We start from the raw sequence: 23119 nt of genomic DNA on the forward strand, positions 1-23119 counted from the left end.
TTAAGGTGTAATATGCATGATGAAACTGGGTTGCATAGACTAAATGGGATGGATTGGTGTAATAATGAGTTTGTTGATGCTAGTAAACAATTTTTTCACCACCTTCGATAGGTAACATTCGTCTCTAAAAAGAAATTAACACATTTTAATGTTGTTTAGATGCTTCTAAGCCATTTTATAACATTTGCGGAGGAGAACGCCCTCAAAAAAAAAAAATCTTAAATACTGGTTTTACACGATTGTAATGTATTTTAGTCAATAAAGATACTCTGCAAAAATCAAGACTTTAGGTGCTGTAGTTTTGTCAAAATCCGAGATTTTGAATAAAACGATGGAACCAGCGTTTTATTATTATGATGGAAATATTAGTCGAATACGTATGCACAGTACGTACACGGCGTGCGGGATACACATACACATATACCATATTACAACCAAGGGAGTAACATGCATGGGCGCTAGTAGTAAATTCCAATTTTCTATGCTTTACCTCACTTGTCGGCTCAAAATTAAAAGGGGACATATCTGACAGTAAAAGCTAACATTTTATGGAAAATAAATACTAATCTATTTTTACAGAAATGTTATAATATGGCTTTAAGAACGGTGTCTCCAGTTTCATGGCGACTTATTTCAGGCTTAGTTGTTACCTCCAGGAAATAAGAATTGTAAACAGTAATTTACACAGTTTGGATGAGAAACTTTAATTTGTTTTTAAATTGGCCTGTCTTTAAACTCTAATGATGGTATTACAACTATTTGAAATAGACTTTGTATATTGTAAATAATACAGAGAAGTACATTATGGTATGGTACATTATGGATTAGTAAAGTTGGGTATAATATGGGCTTACAGGACAGAACAGCATGTAAAAATACAGCACACAACAAAACGGTAGTACCATGCGACATGCAAACAAGAAATCAGAATTTCACAACAGATCAGTAAAGGAAACCATTCCGGGTATGAAGCTAAACTAAATTATTAGGAATAAAATCACTGCACCCACAGAAAATATGAATGATATTATAATACACACTCATAAAAAAAGCATACAAATTTGAGATATAGGTTGTACAAGTTGGAACCAAAAAGACAAATGTGAATTAAGGAATAAGCCCAAGTATGAAGCCAACAAATATTCAGGGATGACATTCCAGGGTAAAATAAGGTACAGAAGTGAGAAAAATAAAAAAGTTTTGTAAAACTAAGTGTGAGAACGTAAAAGCTATATACACTGCAAATGAGAACTAGTATATAGGGCTAACAGGTGTGCATCTATGGAGAAATCTACATCGTTAGTTATAAAGCCATGCTACAAACACTGCAAGAAAAATGCACACATCAGGGTTTGGGAAAAATATTTGATATGTACTATGCTTCTTGGGTAATACTGACCACTCAAGCTATATTCTAAAATTGTCTGCATATATGATGTGATCAAGCAAAATCAGTCATTAGTTGGAAATATTGATTTTTAAATATGGCCAAATTGTTTTGGAAACACGTTTTCAACTGTTCATATCTTTGGAACTAAATGTTTAATTTCAATGGGTTTTCTGACAAATGCAGCTTTAAATACAAATGATTGATGCAATCATATAGAAAACTGAAAATTAATATTCCCGACTTCAGACTGATTTTGCTTGACGTCACCACATATGATTAAATATAGCAGTGCCCTTTTAAATGGTAAATTTGTAACCAATCAATGAATGATGGCATGGGAAACCCGTATCTGTGTAGCCTCTATGTTGCGTTAACAATCTACAACTTTCAATTTTATGGTTTGAGGCACTGCCAACTGAGCTTATCAATATATTATTTTGTAAATTAAATCTAATACGAGCTTATCAATGTTTTTCAAATGATTACTGTACGATGCACACATTTATTTACAGTTTTAATGCGAGTCTTGACAAACTGGTCAGTATCACCTTAATAGAAGCAAGCTTATCAAATATTTCACCTTAATAGAAGCAAGCTTATCAAATATTTGATCATGTAACTACAGCGCCCTCTACTGTGTGTACCTGGTTCACTGCAGCGAGTCCCTGTCCAACCTAGATTACAAGTACAGGTAAATGTTGTTCCGCTTGCAGAACATGCACCATTTTGGCCGCAAGGAGTTAGGTTACAGGGGTTGAAATCTGTCACACAAAATAAGTAATTAAATGTTTCACTTTTAAAACGTTTTAATCTTTATTTTTAACAACATTCCCACAATATATTATAACTAGCTGTTTTCCTGCAAAGACTTGTAACACCATTGGGACCTGACCAAAATCCAACCCTTTTGGGGACCTGACACAAGGATATTGCTCAGTATCAGACAGCAGGAAGAGGTAGTCATGTTTGGTTTGGGATTGGCCTCTGAGAAGCAGAAAGTTGATTCGTATTAAATTGGACCTAGAGGCCCATATTTTTGGCCAAATTTAACACAATTTTACAGTTTGGTGAAAATAATGTGTTGTAAAAACTCGATATGTCAGCACTATTGAGCGCTTTTGGAAACATGAAACTGTACCATAGTTCGGCGCTTTACCAACTGAGCTTATGGGGTTGAGACACAAATGTGCAGGTTTACTTGTTCGTAACTATGTGTATCAATGATTTGCTCAAATGTGGCATGTTTTAAAAGCGCTTGACAGTAAGCACATATGCTAGCTATTGAGTTTTTACGGTATATTTATTTATTTTGATTCCAAAATTGACTGAAAAGTGGCCATTGTTAAACCAAAGGCCGAAAATGAGCACCGTATTCTGCGACGTGCTGAGCCTCATCCCAACCCTGAATGTACAAGCATTGACTGACAAGAAATGAATCCCAAACAATAATATTTTATCAATGTCAAATATGAACTGTGCAGTGCTGAACAATAACAATCTTCTAGCCTAAATTTAATTAAATGATCGATCATAACAATAATAACATACCTTCCAATGTGACAGCAATAACATAAATATGAAAATCAATACCCATCTCTTTATGATTGATTTCTGATTGGGCTGTTTTATTGCTCCCTTGCATGTCAGCTTGCTTGCTCACTCACGCACATCCCCACACGTAATCGCCTCCAAACATGGACGCCGTTTAGGACAAGGCAAATGTGGTCGTCTGAATCCATACTCAATCCACATACCGAGGACGTTTTCCACAATTTTGTTAGTGTATTTTAGTGTGCATGGTATTTAACCTAGCAACTGCGGACATTCTATCTCGCGTACGATAGAGAATGTATTTAGCAAATACATTAGACATGCAATTACGGTCGATTGCAGACCTTGAACAGAGGACGATCCCCCATTGCAGAGGGGACCACAGTTTAAATGTGAATTGCGAGTGTGTGTCCACCTTTGCTAAAAACACCTATGCACATTCACAGATCTTACTCAAAAACTCACTGGCTGATTAACTGAAAGGACACCTACTGCATTTGAAAAAATTTGAATTTATTTGTCTGAAAATGAAAGTTTCTCTACAGTAAGAAACAAAAAGGTAATAAACATACGAAATCCCCAAATATTTAGCATTGCAATTGTTGCAAGTAGCTTCCTTGCTAGGCCAGCCGTATACGTGCAAGCCCTTCTGACTGCTATGGCTGATGTTTCTTCAACATTAAAACACCTTGTTACACATATAAGCATTTCTAGTACTTACCTAATGTTTCACAATTGACACCTGTGTATAGACCAGTACATTGACAGGTGTATCCATTGACATCACCTTCACAGATGCCTCCATTACGACATGGTGCTGATGAACATGTACCTGTTGATTAAATATGTCAATCATAATGATATGTTAGGGTTATGGATACTAAATTATTAACTCTAATTGATGTGTTTGGGGCTCGAACAAACTGATATATGAAAATTTTGAGAGAGAAAAAAAAAATCAGGACTCGGCAGGGATTGCACCCTTGACACTGGATTACCCGACCAGAGTCTACTATAAGCACTACACAACATGCTTTTGTTTCCATAGTAATAATTCAATATATATTTGTATATTAATAAATATGATTATAATTAAAATAATTAATTAATAATTAATGATTTATATCAATTAATATGATTTATTTCCTGTGTTATCTCGGGCGTTACCCCTGTTGTAGCTTAAGGTAGAATAAATAAATGGCTTCTCCGATTTAATTACTGGTTTGATTTTTGTTTGTTTTATGGGAAGAACAGGGTTCCATCACCTTGATTGAAGCCTTCAAAATTCTAGGACTTTTCAAGGACTTTCAAGGTCCAAAAGCATGAAAAGCATGATTTTCAAGGGCTTTTGTCAAAGTTATACTTTAGGTAAAATTCTAATTTTCAAGAACTTGTACCTTGACGTCCTTGTGCAAATTCTAGGACTTTCAAGGACCGCGGGAACCCTGTTAGAAAATAAATACCTACTTTTGCATAAGAAATATCTTAGCAGCATGGTGAAAATCCAAAGAAAAAACCTAACTTATGATGTAATTGAATGTATATTCACTTACTTTGCTGTTCACACCTTGACCCTTGGAAATATTGTGGGCAAGCACATGTGTATCCATTGGTATCATATGAACATTGTCCATTATTTAAACATGGAGTTGAAGCACATGGATCTAGGGAAAAAAATTAATTCAATATGTTTAGTATAAATGATTGATAATGAAAGCATAGAAATGGCAGTTAGAATTAACTTTCTATTAAACGAGAACAAGAGATAATAACAGCATTAGGAAGTATGTCTACACAAGATGGACAAGGAATATTTGCACACTGCCACCAAGTTAAAGAATATAGTAAAAAGCAGATTCAAGCCACCTTTGATTTATTTTGCTCCCTGAGGTAAGAATAAGCTCATATATTTAGATATTGGTATAAATATCTAGATTCCACATTTGGTGCAATTAGAGAGGCGCATTTTGTATACCGGTATATCTTCCATATCATACACCAATAATTTGATATTGCACATTTTAATGATAGGTTCTTGTGTAGGCAAACAAATTATACTCATCCTTAAAAGTAATTTGTGCTTGACATTTGTGATTTGTTGTTCCTCTTCATTAATTTGATCAGTCAAAGGATAGAAGATTTTATTTGAGCCCATTTGATTTTAAAACCAAATTTATTCTATCTAAAATGTTTGCCTGCACAAATAAAATGGTCTTGAGAAGGATTACAAATCAGGAAAGACATCCGCCAACAGACAGAGAGCGAGGGAGAGAGAGAGAGAGAGAGAGAGCTACATGCAGCGTAATACTTTTTCAAATAGATTTATTGTGAGTAGAAAGTCTTCAGTTTGCTACTTCCCATAGTTTAACAAACAGCAAAGATATGAATACTCCTGGTAAAATCCAAGATTTGTGTCAAGCCTAAACAATGTTAGTAATGCTACCCATGCATGCATATTTCAGTAGCCTTGTCACCAAGACGATGTTAACATCACTAGGATCCACATCATGTTCATCTATCAGGGCACAGTTCTTTGACCCCAATACATTTATCCATTCATTGAACGACCTTAGAAAAATTTGGGTACAAAAACTCATACTCTGCAACTTGAGGTCAAATTTTGCACTATGAGTGTTTAATTGAGGTTATTGAACTATGCCATTGGGATGAGGCCATTGTGGTCCATAGTAACATCACTTACTAATCATTGCATCACAATTTATGCCTACGTATAAGGCAGTACAAGTACAGTGATAGTCATTGGTAGCTGGAACTTTATTACAGGTTGCACCATTTAAGCAGGGGTCTGAGAGGCAGGGATCTACAATAGGAATAGCAAGATGCAACAGGAAAATACACAACAGTTTATCACTTTTGTGTCAATTTATTTTCATTAATTAATATTATTTACTGCATTTGTTAGCACTTTTAATGTTACAAATATTCCAGAGTGCCTCTGTTTATACTACATGTAAATATCATTCACTTCCTATCATGACTTTAGTCATGTTGCACATTACATCTGTACTTGATTGTATCAGTGTTGTAGCTACACTGGTTGGATGTAACAGGCACTGATGCTAGTCGACCAGCAAACACACACAAAAAAAATCATAAAAAGACCAAAAAACCCCAACATATTTCAGGGGGTGATACCCCTGTAGCCTAGTGCTATTCTATAATCCCTTGTGTTTGCTGGGGATGCACCTGGCGTTCCCCTAATTTTTGCAGAGTGGTGCCGCACCACCCCCAATTTTTGCAGAGCGGTGCCTGACAAGTCCCTATTGAAAATACCTGGATCCACCCCTGTAGTATAAAGTTAGCCGGCACTCAACTTGGGCTAGCTTTAACCCCCTGTTAGATTATATATACCCAAACAACACTGGTTCAGATTGGGACAGCCATGGGTTAACTATAACCAAGTGGGAATAATCCACTATGAGTCACTGGAATACTTTGGGACTGGAGGTCCATCAATTATCTCAAGATTAAGAATGTGTCAATCACTATCCGCATAAGCCATAATCGATGAGACTTGCTTTAAATAAATTTCAGAGTCTTGGTTTAGCACCGATGTACATTGTATAGCTTGCATCACCATCACAACATCTTAATTTGTAGTGTTTATGATCCTTTGATCACCTGATGGTTGGTCAAGTATCAGCAGATTATCATACCTGTAAATGGCGGGCAGGTTGTATCAGGCATCCCTGTTGAGAGTCAGTTTTTGTATCTGCATGAACCCTAATTAGCTGCATGAAGATGCTCTGAATGTGTCACAAGCTATGTCTCTGCCAAACCAAGACTTTGAACAGGGTAGCTTTTTAGCATAATGTCAAAATGACAGAGGTCAATATTATCAGTATACATTGTGCTATAAAAGATAAACTTACCAACAATGTCACAAGTTAGGCCACCATATTCATCAGGACAAACACAGAAATATGTAGGTGGGTCACCCGCACTCTGGAAACACTCTCCACCATTTTGGCAAGGGCCTGAATCACATGGACTTAAAACTGCAAGGATCAAACAATAATTGAAATAAAAAAAGATGACAGTTAAAGTCATAATATACTAAAAAAATGAAAATACCTGCAAAAAAAGCTATGAAAGTGAAAAATACGACAACTTGCACACCAACCTGCTTGTGTGAGTAAAAAGCATCAATTTTGCTGTGTGATAACTATATTGTACAAATCCTAAGAGTGCTGGCATATTCCACATTAAGCATGCTTCTTAAAGTGTGATCTAAGTGAAAGTTTTTGCAAGTGAATGCCAGCCATGTCTCAAATAATCTTTTGTGAAATATGCATCTTAAAATGTTCAGTGCATGCTGAAATTATCAAATGCTCAGGTGACTTTGAGAGCTCATGCCTTTGTGTTTTTTTCTTCTGTGAAATCATGCAAAAACAACCACTCCCCCACCTTCCATCCTGTGCAATGCACACACCACTATGAAATGAAGCAGGTACTTTAGGAAACAGCTTGAAATGGGATATTATTTTAAGAGTGAGAAGCAAGTTGCATATCAGCTCAAAGCTATTGAATAAAAGTAATGCAAAGATGTTCAAAGTTCAAATCAGAGTATTATCTGAATTGTCCATAGCTTTTGTCTGGATCCTTGTGTTATTATACACCCTGAATACTGTGTAATCTGTGTTTTCTCCATCTAGTAAACATTGTCTTTTAGTTTTCGGATTTTACACCTTGAGTTGTAACCTCGCTCACAGCATGTATCAAAATGAAGACGGTCGACATAACAGAGACGAGGTACGCAAACATATAACGAAATGATGAGCAGCATGATGATGAATGCATTCATATAATAGCTAGCCTACCTATTTGTGTTTCACAATTACTCCCTGTGTATCCGTCTACACAGTTGCATTGGTAGCCACGTGGGTCATTACTATCCTGTATACAGGTGCTCCCAAAGTAGCAGGGATTTGGTTCACAATGGTTCTCTTCTGCAGGTAATATTGAGATGCAAGGAGAAAGATAGGCTTAACACCCAAGAAAGCAAGTGCTTGCATATGTTGCATAGTCTGTTTCATCGTGTGGGTGAAAATGACATAAATGTGGGTTGTCACGGTTGTGTTGATTGGGCAAGAGCCACAATGGAGTATCATTATCAGGTGCACATACAACGCAGACATACAACCTGTATCACCATGGTTATATACCCATCTGTTCTGTGCATTCATTAAAAATTGGGTTTTTTTTTGGTACATAGGAAACATTGGATTCACTTCAAATAATCTACAGTATAAAGAACTTTTTTTCGCATATGCTGCCAGTTCTGGTTATTTCAAGTAGATCTAATGTCACATAAACATCAATTAGGTTGGCACCTATCATGTTGAAACAGGTTGTATATGTGTATTCATTTTGCACGGGAGAGGAAACAGACTTTACAACCAATATATCTAGCATATTTCTGCTGTGACATTGACATACTTTAAGAATTTCAAGTATCTGTCTGGATAACAGTGTTAATGTTTAAAAGCAAAAAGTGTGTTGTGCAAGAAATTATGAAATGTTAGCAAATTAAAGCATTATTTAGAATTTGTGAAATTATATAAATCCCAAGTTGCAAGGCAGATTCAACATAAAGAAGAAGCACCCACACACACATCCCCCACACACACAGACATGCATAAAAATACTCCACTAAAGCTTGTTGTTAAGAAGCATATGTAGCTGATAGATCACTTTATTAAATTTGGAGCCAATCAATCACTAATAGCAACCATGATGCAAAGTGCTGGCTATTAACTAATACTCCAGCAAAAGCGGAAATAAAATGGGATTGGTTTTGTTTCAAGCTAAATAGCTTACTAATAGCTTTTGTGTGGTTTAATTGCTTTAGATCATGCAAGTTTCATAGAAATTTGAATTGACACATTAGAATACTATCATGTAAAATTCAACCATGCATATTTCACATTAATTACTGTGCGATGTATAATACTATAGTCAATTCGGACATTTGGATATCAAAACTGAAAACATTAATATTAATTTTGGTTATTAATGATAGAAATTGCTATTTTGCTATGAAAAGTAATGTCTTCAGTTATGATATGAGTTGAAATTCATATGTACATGCACTACATGCAGTCACAAACACACAAACAATTGCTTGCATATATCCACATACATTTGTACACCCCTGCACACACCCCTACAAACAACACACCCCACACACACATTAATTAAGAAAATGATAAATTTGTAAAATTCACAGCAAATGAGTATCACATTGAGAATTTAATGTTAATGTCCCTGACAAATAACCCATGCAGTGACCACACTTACAAGGAATGGAGTTATTCAATGGTAACAATGAAATACATATACATACAAACAATGTACGTCATACATGTGTGGGAGGATAATCTTGTTGCATGTTTGTGTAATGTTTGTGATGAAGGTTGACAACATTAAAGAGGACAGGATGTTGAATTGTGGTGCAAGGATGAGTTAGGATTTAATCAATTTGGGATGGAATTCCACGATAGAATTATCAATTTTTTTTAATGATATGGAACCTGCAAACACATTTTAGTATCTGAACTTATCAGGATTCTAAAAAATAGAGTCTTACATCAAACTTCAAGTAAATGAGTTGACCTACACCTAAAAGACCTCCAATTACAAAGTTTCATAACAAGTTGATAACACAAATTATACAAAGCTAATAGAGGTAATAATAATGGAAACTTCCTTTGAAATATGTTACTTTTGATAATATAAAATACAGTGCAGTTAAAATGGAGGTTATTCCATTTTACATGATCTTAGATACAAATAATTTTAAGAAATAGTAACTATTTTGACAGGAGAGGGTTTGGTTATCTAACACAAACACAGCTATTAGTGCCCCTTCTCAAGTAATGCCATGTTGGATTTTGCTGAGGAAGAGCATATACATACACATTTACAAGGGCGATTTGTTATCGGGAATAAGGTTAACGTTCACGATTTGAAATTGTCACTGCAAAATCCAACATTACGTAACTTTCAACTTGAGATGAGGCCCACTATAAAAACACATTATTACTGAAAATGTTCATGACAAAGTAAAGTGATGTGTATCCTTGACGATTTAGCCCAAGACGTCAGTGGAAGTACCATGTGTAGGGTTGGTATAACTTATGAGTAAGGTTTGATTTTTCCCTAGAGAAGTCCTTTTTAGAGGGCTGAGCTTTCGGAACTCTAGCGAGTGCCATCTTCAGAGCAAATTTGTATATGATGTAAAAAGAGATTCTAGACTATATGATATCATCAATCTGTCCATAATTTGCTTCAAAACTGCTCCATATTCTGAAAGTCACTTAGAATATTTTGCCATTTGCAATACATCATCCCTGTGTGAAGGCAGGACACATTGCCTTAACAAGGGAATTGTTCATAAGCAAGAAATTCTGCTGTTGGTTCTTCTTTTGGCCACATGAAACTGGCACAAAGCTTGGGTTTACATTTGAATAGCCACATTGAACACAGAAATATTGATATCAAAGAAAATTTCACTACATAAGTGCAACCTCGACTTCGTGAAATAATCATTCAACTCAAGTTTGAAAGTTAGTATAGAACAAGTGATCATGATCATCAGGCGCTACATCATATGATGTGATATTAGTAGAAACATCAAAGTCTTCAAATGAACAACAAGAAAAAAGAAAATCCCCTAGAAAAGCCAAGACAAATTATTGTTAGTATAGGTGTCGTTCAAGAAACATGGTGACTGGGAGAGAGTTCACACATCACTGTGGAGCTGATGTTACCTTGTTCGCATAAAGTGCCCACCCTATCGCTTGTACACATACATGTAAAGCCTAGGGTAGATTGTTCTGCAATGACACATGTGCCATTGTATTGGCATGGGTTGTCTGTACATGCATCTGGAGGAGACAAAGAGGCCATATACAAATCAATGGTTACTATAAGACTTGGAGCCACCTGGCAAGATATTAGGAGAGGTCACTACCTTTACATGTATATTTATACCATGCTTATAAAGTGCATATATATTCCATATACATTTTGGAGAAAATTATGAACTAAATTAAATTATTGTAATCAGCAAAAGTTGGTCTTGGCAAAGTCCTAGCTTCCAACTGCAGAAAAGATGGCTTAAAGAAACAGTCCTGTATTAACCAAGGTGCTTTTGGCAAAAATGATATTCCTTCAAAAATCAATTAAATTAAACAATTGATAAAAGGCAGACTTGAAGCAGTTACAGTCAACTAGAACCTAAGTGGAAGAAGAAAATACTGGTATACAATTTTAAAAACTTAAAATCTGAATCTTACCAGTAACATTTGTATATGCAAAAATTATCAAGGTTTATTCTCTTGTTAATAAGTGGCACTTCGTTCTTGCTATATGTGCATGACAAATACTAAATTACCGTCCTATATACTAGTAACCTGACTAGTAATCATGCTCTATAATACATGTAGCATGGTTGATATACACTAATGTGTATCTGGCCTTGCTGAAGGATTTCTTGAAACACTGGACCATAAACACAACAAACAGACAATAAATATTTGAAGAACAAAGGACAAAAAACCAAAGGGTCCTTCAACTCAGATTTTGTAACAACATAAACAGAAAAAAAACTTAATCCTCACAAAACTATTGTGTAGATAAATCTAGATGTTTCTATTATGGCTCATAAATTTTAATATTTCCTGGTTTGAAAACTTCTTTTACATTCATGACAAGCTTTTATGGTCAACACCCCCCCCCCCCCCCCACACACACCCCTCTCTTGACTATAGAGTTCTCACACACACATACCCTTACACAATCAACTTATGCTTGTATCATAAACTGGGGGTGTTATATGGCTCACAGACACTGCTTGCAATAAAGCTCCACAGTTGGTACATTGTATGTGTATAATATGCACACCATCACTATTGAATGCAGATGCTTGTATGAACACATCCTCAACCACTGTATATGTGACACGATCTGCTCCATGGGGGAAAAAGGAGGCATTTTTGAAAATTGAGTTACTATTAATACCTAATAAAAACATCAGGCTACCATATACTGAAAACTCCAAAGGTCTAGTACTTTTGGTTCTTAAGTTATGAAGTTTTGTGATGTCTATTTTCTTATGTATTGTATTTTTTTACTCCATATTTTTGCCTGTATCTCAATTTCAAATTTGCCGCCTTTGACCAGCTCGTGCCACATATAATACACACTGTATGTAGGCCTACCATTATCATACAAAATGCAGTAAACAATTTAGTATTATGCAAGCTAAGTCACAAGCACACATCATGAGCTGCTTCATGCAAAAACATTTAGCCCCATAGATGAAAATCACTATTTACTACATTCCTTTTATCAAATATTTTATATTAGCATTACTATTTTAGAAGGAAACACTGAACATATGACATGAATGGTAAGTCACACAATATAATACCGTATTTAAAACCCCATGCAATTGCAATTCCATAAAAAAAAAAAAAAAAAAAAATCATTCGTTAGTTAAAACATTATCTATATCAGCATGCAAGCTAAATTATTTCTTTATAAGCTAACAGCACCAATGGCCTGTTTTAACAAACTGAACTGGCATCTCCAATTCATTAAATATGCCAAATAGACAAACATCCAGCTACATGTAGATAATTTACAATGTCAATACATTAGAAAGAGCAATATCTTCAGAAAAAGGTAACATAGAATATAGGATTCCTTATACCATCCTGTAAAAAGGCACAATCACTATAGTCAGGGAGTGAAAGCAATTTAGGTAGAATTAATTCCTCAGTCGACAATTTTTGTACCGGTGGATGTAGAATATATTGTAGTATTGAATAACAAAAATCGACTAAAATCTACTTTGGGCAAAAAAAATTACAAGCCTTTGAAAATTGCACTTATTCTAACTTTGAGCAAGTTTAATTCAAGAGGTAAATAAAAAATACTTTTATGAAGCGTGGTCGCATCGGCTATCGCGACTGCATTACGCTGATACATGAGCGTCAAATTGCGTATATTAACGCATACACCGTGTTCAGCTGACTCACATTTTATTATAATTATCCTTCCGCTGACACACGGCTCGCAGCATCGATTGCATATATTTTGCCTTTCATTGACGGTGGACTGTTTACGTTTGTTTTGCCAATGAAATGCGGATTATTAATTGGGATCTTCAGCATTAATAGCTTACAGGATATTTCGAAGGTTTCGTATTAGTGTAAATAATTATAAATTATTATGCACCTAAGCTGCCTGCTATAGCCCTAGGTCTATTATTTGAAAAAAGAAAAGAAAAAAAAACAGTAGTGTCTCTCGTCCTCGGCTCTAGTCCGGGTCTTTAAAAACAAAAAAAGAGGAAGAGCTGATTTTTTATTTCTTACAAACATGATCTCAAAATTGGTGCAAATAAAAATGACCTACACAATTTTTGTCGGCAAAATGGACTGTGTCGTCAAAACCATGTGATTGTCGGCAAATGTAGTGAAAGCTATGTGATTGTCGGAGTCATGTAAAAGATTAATGTGTATAATGTGTTACGTAATAGTGTTGTTGTTTACGTAGGCTAAGTTATAGGTAGGCCTACATACCGGTACTAATTAAAAAAAATGTCGGGAACAATTTGGACCGCTAAGCCCCACTTTTTAGATTCTTGTGCCGTCCTGGCTAAAATAATTGGGTTTACAATTCATAAAATATTTCCATCGGCAAAACATGATGACCCCCCCCAATCATATTGATCTAGCGACGCCCCTGCGTTCACGTTTAATAACTCTTGCATACATTTCTTCCCGAAAACAAAATAACATTAAATCACCATAAGGACCTATTAAACTGATATCGGATAATATTGCAAACAATTATTTTAATCAACAGATCAACATTTAGGCCTATAGTATAATCATGGATAATGGTATAGGCCTAATAAGTATCAAACACACGCGATATCACATGTGTAGGTTATAAGCATGTGCCAGCAGATATACAATGACGTAGGCCTATAGTCATACTATTAGGACGTCAGTTTATATTATACATTAGGAAAATAAAAACACGATAAATCTACTGCATAATAGCAAAATAATTGCATATAGCCAACCAGTTAGTAGGCCTAGAGCAAACTGTTAGCAGACTAAATGATAGGTTTGTAGACCAAATGGTCTGTAGACCAAATGGGTTATTAGACCAATCTAATAATGGTTTTAGACTTATTAGGTACCGGTATTAAACTAAATCGAACCAGCTGGTTAAAAACGGAATAAAGGTGCACGGAAAGAATGAAAAAAGGGGGAATACCGTATATGAGATAGAGAAAGCCAATCCACGGAGATATACTTATAGGTCTATATAACTATTAACTTCCATTGTATGCTTCTTGTAATGCCTGATATAGGCCTACCGATCAAGTCTGGCGAATACCATGTAGGCCTAGGCCTATAATATCTTTTTCATAACAAAGTCCCATACTTTTTCTATACATTCTTGTCGACCGTTCTGATAAGTTTGTATTTATTTAGGATGTAAGTGTTAAGCCCTATGGGCTTATAGACCTATAGCTATAAGGTTTAAATTGATTAGACGTTTAGTAGGCCTAGCCTATACTATAATGACGTAGGCTCATAATAGGCCTAGCTTTAATGACTAGGCCTGATTACAATTAATTGGTGAATGACATCAATGTATTTTATATACATAAAATGTATTAGGGCCTACTTAAATATTATTTTTTTCATATCCATTCAACAAATAGGGACATTTTAATTCAGGTATGACAAACAGGTAAAAGTTGCAAAAACTTCAAACATGATTATCTCAAAATGGCCATTCTTGTGATATGCCACTATGTCATCCGAGCCATAGACATTGTTTGTCTTGGATCCGAGCGACAAATTAAATGCACAAGGTGGCAATCAATTAGACACCGACTTCGTGTGGTGTATGATCATGATGTGACGCTCTGGTTTACGCGGTATGCAACGCCATGTACGCTCACTTGTTGCGCGTGCGCAAATACAAAACAGTAAGCGTGGGCGCGTTAACCATGCTGCGTAAATGCGGCTTCATAGTCGGAAACGTTCGTGATTTGTGTATTTTTACTGTAAAATAGTGATTTTCAAATGCCTGTAGATTTTTTTTGCCCAGGGTGGATTTTGGTCGATTTTGAATATGTGATAGAAAAATTGAAGCCACGTCTACCAGTACAAAAATTGTCGATTGAGGAATTAATTCCAGCAGATAGCCTTTCCAGAGCTCTCTCTCCCTCACTACTAAGAGAGAAATGTTTGGCAAGCAGCGATTAAGTTCCAAATGCATACATTGTACACCGAAGTTCTTCATGTTTGGATAAAGATGGTAGCAAGCCCAAATCTCTGTAAGGCGACGAAAAAAAGAAACCCTGTTCTAGTCGGTCAGTCAGCTTTTTTCCCTTTTAAGTGACCCAAAATAATCATCAAAATCTGTAAATAACTTGCAATTTGAGAAAATACAAAAAAAAATTGTTCCTGAAATTTCTGAAATTTGGGTAAGCATTCATTTGTACAGGAAAATTTGGTTGGGCCCGTAGAGTTTTCTTTTTTCGTCGCCTAATTTATTTCTATGGTATATAATGGGCTATTCCATTGAAAATTCACACTACCCCTGTGGAAGATTTAGCCAAGGTCTTCGGCATAAGGAGTTTGAGTTTTGATTAGAATAGAAAATAGGGTAATTTCCATTTGAAATACTCACTCCAGTTATTGAAGATATTGCTAAAGCCATAAGGGGAGTATGGGTTTCAAAATGATTAAGCCTGACCAATTACATTTGAAAAACATACTCCCCTGTGGGAGATATTTACAAAATCATCCACAGGGGTAGTGTGGATTTCAACTAGAGTAGCCCAGCAACATTTTGGGAGTATTTAGAGGGGATCCATATTATGTCAAACTATATATAATGAGGAGGTAGTTATATCTCAATAGATCATATTTATAATAAATGCATGGAAATGGAATCATAATCTGATAAAATCATGATGAATGGAATTGAAAATATGTGAACTGGTAAAATATGCAAATGGTATGGCAATGCAATCATGCAAACTATTTTGTTTCAGAGTTAGCTGTTGCACTATACAGTGTTTACTCATTTTACTCAAAATTATTACAAGCATGTACATTAAAGTTAAGTGAGCTGAGGTGGGTTAAGTGAGCTGAGGCCCAGTTGCATTTAGGAGGAGAAAGGCCAAAGGTCTCATTAGTTTCTTGCTTTATGACTAATATATTTTGATTCTTAGTCACACAGACTTAATCAAATTTTACTTTTTACTGGAAAAAACCTTGCTATAGCTAAAATAATAGTTTCTCGATCATGAGAGTATGAATGTACTGCATGCACTAAGCAATGTCACAATTTTAGTGGAATGATACAATAGCGTGTTCAATTGTGCATGCACAAGAAATGTCACGGTACGGCAACCTTTAGAAGCATGTGTGTAAGGCCCGTATCCATAGGCTGTTCCCTTGTGGCGTGTGCCCTTGTTCCGTGTTCACTTGTTCCCATGTGACCTGCCACACAGACAACCTATGGATACGGCCACTAAGCAAAACAAAGGTTCGTTGTCTGTGTGCCCTGTCCTTAAACATTGTATGCTCGGCGCAATTGTCATTGCGTGCTAATTGAGCTCTCAGGATTGAGAAACTATTATTTTAGCTATAAAAAAATTTATGTTTCTCTGTTATCTCCAGTACCGGTATTAAAACAAGGAAATCTATTTCATTATATTTTCACTTCCAAACCACCTTGTTTCTTTGTTCTATTTTATTGTGAAAGATTAAGGGATCAATTTTCAGTATGTATTACTGTAATAATTCTTGAGTATATGAGTTAAACAAAATCCACACAACCCTAAACATGTGGACACCTGCTGCATCTAAAACATGTAGACAATGCCATGCAATCACTTAGTACAGAAAGAATGACATAACAGCTGAAATGTCATTAGTGCAAAACGATAAGTATGTGTAATGTATATACTTTTTGGTACACCCTGTACATGATCAGCCTACCTGGTGATGGAATGCTACAGGTTTCCCCTGTAAAGCCATCTCTACACTGGCATAAAAAGTTGGAATCATCGCTGAGCGCATAGCATGTGCCCTCATTAATACAAGGTGACGAGTCACAGGGATTGGCTATTGGATACGCAAGAAATAAGGTTTTAAAAGTCAAATACGTGATATGTTCTATCCAAATCAGACACAACTGGACATGAGAATCTTGGAAGTCAATGGTTAAAAAGTTATACTTAAGTAAGTTTTTTCAAAATGTTAAACCTGTCAGCTATGTAGTTGTATTTCAAATTAAATCTGGACCTTTGACCCCCAAATTTCCTATGTCCAGTTCCATTAGACTTTAACAGAACATTTCACATACAGGGTAAAAGCAAAATGAATGGCAAAGTGACACACTGCCAAATTCTTATACCGATAACCTCTATTGTGGAGCTTACTTTAATATACTGCATTATAAGTCAAAAATGAATACCTTTTGAGTACCCGTAGTGTATTGATTTTGCAAGGTACTTGTTTTTATTTAAGTACCCAGGCTGCAACCTAAGAGTATGCTAAATGTATTTTGGAGTACCCAAAGAGTAGCCCTGGATTACATATAGTACACATCTGGTTTACCTCTGGAGCAATTGCCTCTGAAGTACCCATGCATGGTGCAACCATGCAGTTACTTCTAGGGTAACTTACAGCACTGCAATTAACAAAGATCCTCAGAGAAAAGAATAGTATAGCTCCACTGAGAGATGAAATCTATTGGTAGAATTTGGCTGGGTATCATGTAATAAGCCAAATCGGCATTGGAAGTTTGCAATGCATTGTGGGACAGTTTTTGCAGTTTTGGGACACTTTGCCCCCTGACCTATTGGGAAAATTCAGGAAAATTGTTTTTTGTGCATACAAAAAAAATCTAAACTGTTTTAAAAGAATAAAAACAAACCCCCCAAAACATGGTAATTTTATAAATTAATTATCTAAATATTTTTAATGATAACATTATTACAATAATAAATAAATTAATAATGATTACAGCAATTTCCCCGATATGTCAGAGGTCAAAGTGTCCCAAAACTGCTCTCAAAAACCGGAAGTTACAATGCTGATTGGGCATGCACTTGATATCCTTTTTTTCCAATAATTGTTTAAAAATATTTTGGTTAATTTCCTTACACCATCAAAAATTATATTCACAGCATAATCTGTCCTTCCCAACAAATTGTGTAAATACTCTGCATTGAATGGTTTATGTTGTGATGTAATCATTGTGCATATAAAAAGAGCACATTTGGAAAATCATGCTTTCAGCCACTTAAATGGTTATCCATGAGTGAAAACTGGACTCGACAAGTTTTTAAACACATACATGTAGGTCATGCTTTCCATGCATGTGACTTCCAGATTACTTACAAATTGTGCACAAGATCATGCATGAATTCATTAAATTGCATTCTGTCCTTGCCAAAAACCTTTACTCAAAGAAAATCTAAATAAGTGTTGTTCAGATAAATATTGTTCAAATAAAATTGTTTAAAAAAATCAATCATGCTAAACTGCTACCGGTATTTTCATGTCATTCTAAACTGTAATCTATAATGAAAGAAAACATGCTAAATAATTGCATATCAATTAAATAAATGAAGACAAAATGAATGGGAAAATAAAATAAGGACAAGACAAGCAAGGCACAAAGCATGAAAATCACCACATGATCCTAGGTTACGCAAACCTCCCAATGATTGCATGAACATGACTCAAAGTTTCTCATAATAATACCAATCATTCAAATGATCCCAAATCCCTGCATACATGTACATACATAAATGTGGCTGCTTGCAAGTTAGGATATATTCTGGTTATTAATACATGATGAGCAACATAATACAAGGTATTTGCTTATGCATGATTACAAAGTACAAACATGTATAATTTCATCTAATGTGCCATCACTTTGATAGCAGTAGACACTTACAAAAAGCGCTTTTGATTACGGGAAACAAACTACTGCATTCTGTTACTTATTTACAAATATATTACATTGATAACTATGTACTTTCACTGTATATTTTTCTCACAAATGCAGTGGTGTAGCGTGGATCATCACATTGAGGGCACCATGATTGGGGGGCGCCGGGTCTGATTGGGGGGGGGGGGGAAGCCATTTTTCGGCAATTTTCTATAGGATTTTTTAAAATTTCAGCTTGATTGAGGGGCACATGCTCCCCCCTCCATGATGCTACGCCACTGCACACATGTGAATATTAATTCTGAAATTCTTATATACCATTTTGAATCAAGGCGACTGCTGTTAGTGCTGTTCTCAACAATTGCAAAAAAAATAGCCTTCCAGCATTGATTTTGATCAATTTTATCACCAAAGAGTTCTTAGATATCTTACCTTTAGCAGTTTCACAGTGTGTTCCAGTAAACCCTTCCGTACATTGGCAGATATAAGTGCCTCCGTCCCCATTGTAACATGTACCTTCATTCATGCAGGTGGATGAACCACAACCTGGGACAACTAATCAAAGGAAAAAACAAAAGTCAAAAGTTACGAGATGCTCCAAGAACCTGATACAGCTTATTCTTCTATGCACATTGTAGTGTCTGTTGGAAGAGTATGGGGTTGAAACCCTCTGTGACTTTCAGAAAGATGAAAACAGACGTAGCACGTTGTTTGAAACTGAACCTAATTTGTGTTAGTCAAATGACTCACATCATAGGGTGAAATTTTTTGAAAACTTGGGCTTTATAATAGAGAAATGTGGTCTATTGATAAGAAAAACACAGGGAAACAGGCTTTTCTTTGAAAAAAAACAGGTTTCTCTCTTTTATGGTGCATAAAATGTGCCACATAATATCATTAATAACAAACTGTAAACATATTCTTCTGAAGGGAGTATAGAATAGACAATGTATGTGTAGGCCTACCAGAAGCACCCACCTTGCTGAGTCTCGCAACGTAACCCAGTAAAACCACTAGTGCACATACACTGATACCCCAGTGTCCCAAACACACGCACGCATATACCGCTATTCACACACGGCGAAGGATTGCATGCATCATTCTGACAATGAACACCGCTAAAACCATTTGCGCATGTGCATGTGTATCCACTGTTACTTGCTGTACATATTCCACCATTAAGACAAGGATTAGAGTCACAGGAGTTACAGGTGTCACCTGTAAGACCAGATGGACAGGTACAGGTGAAGGATGGTTGTGTATTGGAATCACCCGTAAGGCAGACTCCTCCAAATTCACATGGGTTTGGTATGCATGGATCTGAGGGGAAAAGAAACAACATTCTCAATGATTATTATTACCCATATTTAAGAGGGTACTACATCCCTGCCCAATTTTGTGCTTATTTTTGCATTTTTCTCAAAAATTATAGCGCATTGGGGACAAGTAAGATATGTATATATTGGGGCAAGGACTACACCTACTGCACTGGAAATTTTATTTCAGCACAGACAACAGTTGTGGAGTTATAGTCAAAAATAAGGGAAAACTAATATTTGATCAATAAATCAATAACTACTTGCTTCGAGTTGCTGAATTTTCAGTGCAGTAGTTGTAGTCCTTGCCCCTAAAATATACATATCTTACTTGTCACCAATGTGATATAATTTTTGAGAAAAATGCAAAAATAGGCACAAAATTGACCAGGGGTGTAGTACCCCTTTAAATGATTTCTGTCACATTTGAATTTTTGTTAAATTCTTTGCCAAAAATAACTAAATAATTAATAATATTAGTAACAACTTCAGGAAGATGAGAAACCAGCTCTTTGTCTCATATCTTCCTCCTCTCCTCTCTCCTCATTCTTACTCTTTCTCTCTCCTGTCTTTCTTTCTCTCTCTCTCATTCTCCTGCTCTCCTCTTCTTTCTCTCTCCTGTCTTTCTTTCTCTCTCTCTCATTCTCCTGCTCTCCTCTTCTTTCTCTCCCCTGTCTTTCTTTCTCTCTCTCTCATTCTCCTGCTCTCCTCTTCTTTCTCTCTCCTGTCTTTCTTTCTCTCTCTCTCATTCTCCTGCTCTCCTCTTCTTTCTCTCCCCTGTCTTTCTTTCTCTCTCTCTCATTCTCCTGCTCTCCTCTTCTTTCTCTCCCCTGTCTTTCTTTCTCTCTCTCTCATTCCCCTGCTCTCCTCTTCTTTCTCTCCCCTGTCTTTCTTTCTCTCTCTCTCATTCCCCTGCTCTTCTCTTCTTTCTCTCTCCAAGACCAATGCATTCCTAATAACAGGACTAGTTTTGTTGGGTAGGGAGGGAGAGGGTTAAATGTACACAATTATCTTATGCTCTTAAAAAGACACCATTTGGACCCATTCCAGTTTTGTTACAGACAAGGAGGTAGGGATCAGCGATGAAATAAAACCAGGGCTGTGACACTCGTATTCAACCCCTGTATAAAAAGTGAAGTCACTTTACGGCAGTTTGATTGACACATCGGCAGTTTGTGTGACGGTTGGTAGGAGTTTGGTACAGAGTTTGGTACCGTAGTAATTGATTGACAGTTTTGGTAGTTTGGTACTCTAAAGCTCTAAAGATGGCGCACATCGACTGCCAATTATTCGGAGCCTTTCCAGCAAAAATACAGCTTATTTAGCCAGTCTCGTTATGGGGTCATCGCAGAGAATATTTTCCTAGCATATTGAGCTAACTTCTCAGCTACTTGGTTTTTCACAATATGATAGCAATGGAAAAAAACAACCAAATGTTTGTCGGTTTTCGCAATTTAATTTTGTTTGAAACGATGACGTAAACATGCATCATCTCTTCCACAGGTGATACACTCCTACACAGCGAAAGCCATCACATGCATAAAATTGAGTGTGTGACTGACCAGCCTGTGACAAACGAGTGGCTTATCCTATAGTATATTAGTACTCGAGAATCCTTGATGAAACTAGTTGCATGTTTAGGGTATCATCAATCCTGTTTGGTTTGTTAACACTTACCAACAACAGTCACTGACATCACCTGGACCCAATAGGTTTGATAGTTTTCCACAAATGAAGCTCTGAAAAATGCAATAATTTAATACAGCATTACTTATAATTCAAATAAAAATATACTGCAAACACATTTTTAAAAGGAATTAGTACAAGTACAGACAATGAATTTAAGTTAACTTAAGGTGCGTCGGAGGGGAGCAAGACCTACATGTATCAGTGTTTGCACTCAAATATTGAGACAAATCAAGCTGACACACAAGAAAAATGGTAATGGTTTTTCAAATATACGGGGTGTCATTTCTGCCTCAAGTGCATGAGTTTTCTATGGAGGAGGAACCACCCAAAACTTTCATTTTGATACATCACATATGCATATCATTGCCCGTAACTCAAGAACTGCAAGACCTATGAAAATATAAATGCAATTTTTGGCTATGTACTTAATAGTTTTTTTGTAACAAAATAAACTTCTCATAAAACGGTAGATAAACGAAATGCTTGGTTCCATTCAAGTACACATGGAATAACAAATGGTGGTACAACGGCAACCCTACACACACAAAATGTAAAAAGATCTAATTTTCTATCTTTTTTGGTGGTAATATTCCGAAAGTCACATTTATTGTGCCAAGTCCAGTTTTTGTCCTAACATGGCCAAATGGTCCACATTTTTTGTACTACATAGTAAAGTGCTATATCCACTTAAGGTGGCTGTGTACTCTCAGACATGCATGCATGTAGTAAAAGTGCAATAACTTTGTAATTATTCGCATAAAACATATAAAAGTATACATTTTTATGAAGGCAAGACATCAATAAATCTAAATATAAATACAGATTTGGGGTAAAAACAACAATTTTGAAGAAAATCACAAAAAGTGAGTTTTTGGCAATATTTGTTAGGTACATCATAACAAAAAACACTCTTTCCAAAATATTTTATTTTGTTTTTAGCTCAATCTTGAGGCTCCATTCCAAAAAGCGGTTTTTTATTTTTTGATATTGGCCTTATTTTTTGAGATATTGACCATATAAGGCATCAAAATGAACTTTTAAAATTCAAAAACGCCTATTTGCACAAAATGATGCCCAAAATCGGAAATAGACCAAAATATAAAAAAATGAGAAAACCGTTTCTTGAGTCGATCATGCTTTTTAC

The 23119-nt window shown here is 35.8% G+C and overlaps 1 protein-coding gene across 1 annotated transcript in view; it reads right to left on the reverse strand.

The window, feature by feature from the left end:
- LOC140158541 (uncharacterized) overlaps positions 1-23119 on the reverse strand; it is a 51640-nt gene that overhangs the window by 22968 nt on the left and 5553 nt on the right. Inside the window, exons 3-12 of the mRNA XM_072181663.1 lie at positions 21964-22025; positions 19949-20290; positions 19403-19525; positions 10735-10851; positions 7783-7911; positions 6835-6960; positions 5643-5762; positions 4495-4605; positions 3663-3773; positions 2035-2151 (exon numbers count right to left, since the gene is read on the reverse strand). Coding sequence (XP_072037764.1) covers positions 2035-2151; positions 3663-3773; positions 4495-4605; positions 5643-5762; positions 6835-6960; positions 7783-7911; positions 10735-10851; positions 19403-19525; positions 19949-20290; positions 21964-22025 — 1358 coding nt within the window. The remainder of the gene's footprint in view (positions 1-2034; positions 2152-3662; positions 3774-4494; positions 4606-5642; positions 5763-6834; positions 6961-7782; positions 7912-10734; positions 10852-19402; positions 19526-19948; positions 20291-21963; positions 22026-23119) is intronic.

The sequence above is a fragment of the Amphiura filiformis genome, chromosome 8, assembly GCF_039555335.1.
Source record: "Amphiura filiformis chromosome 8, Afil_fr2py, whole genome shotgun sequence".
Lineage (NCBI taxonomy): Eukaryota > Metazoa > Echinodermata > Ophiuroidea > Amphilepidida > Amphiuridae > Amphiura > Amphiura filiformis.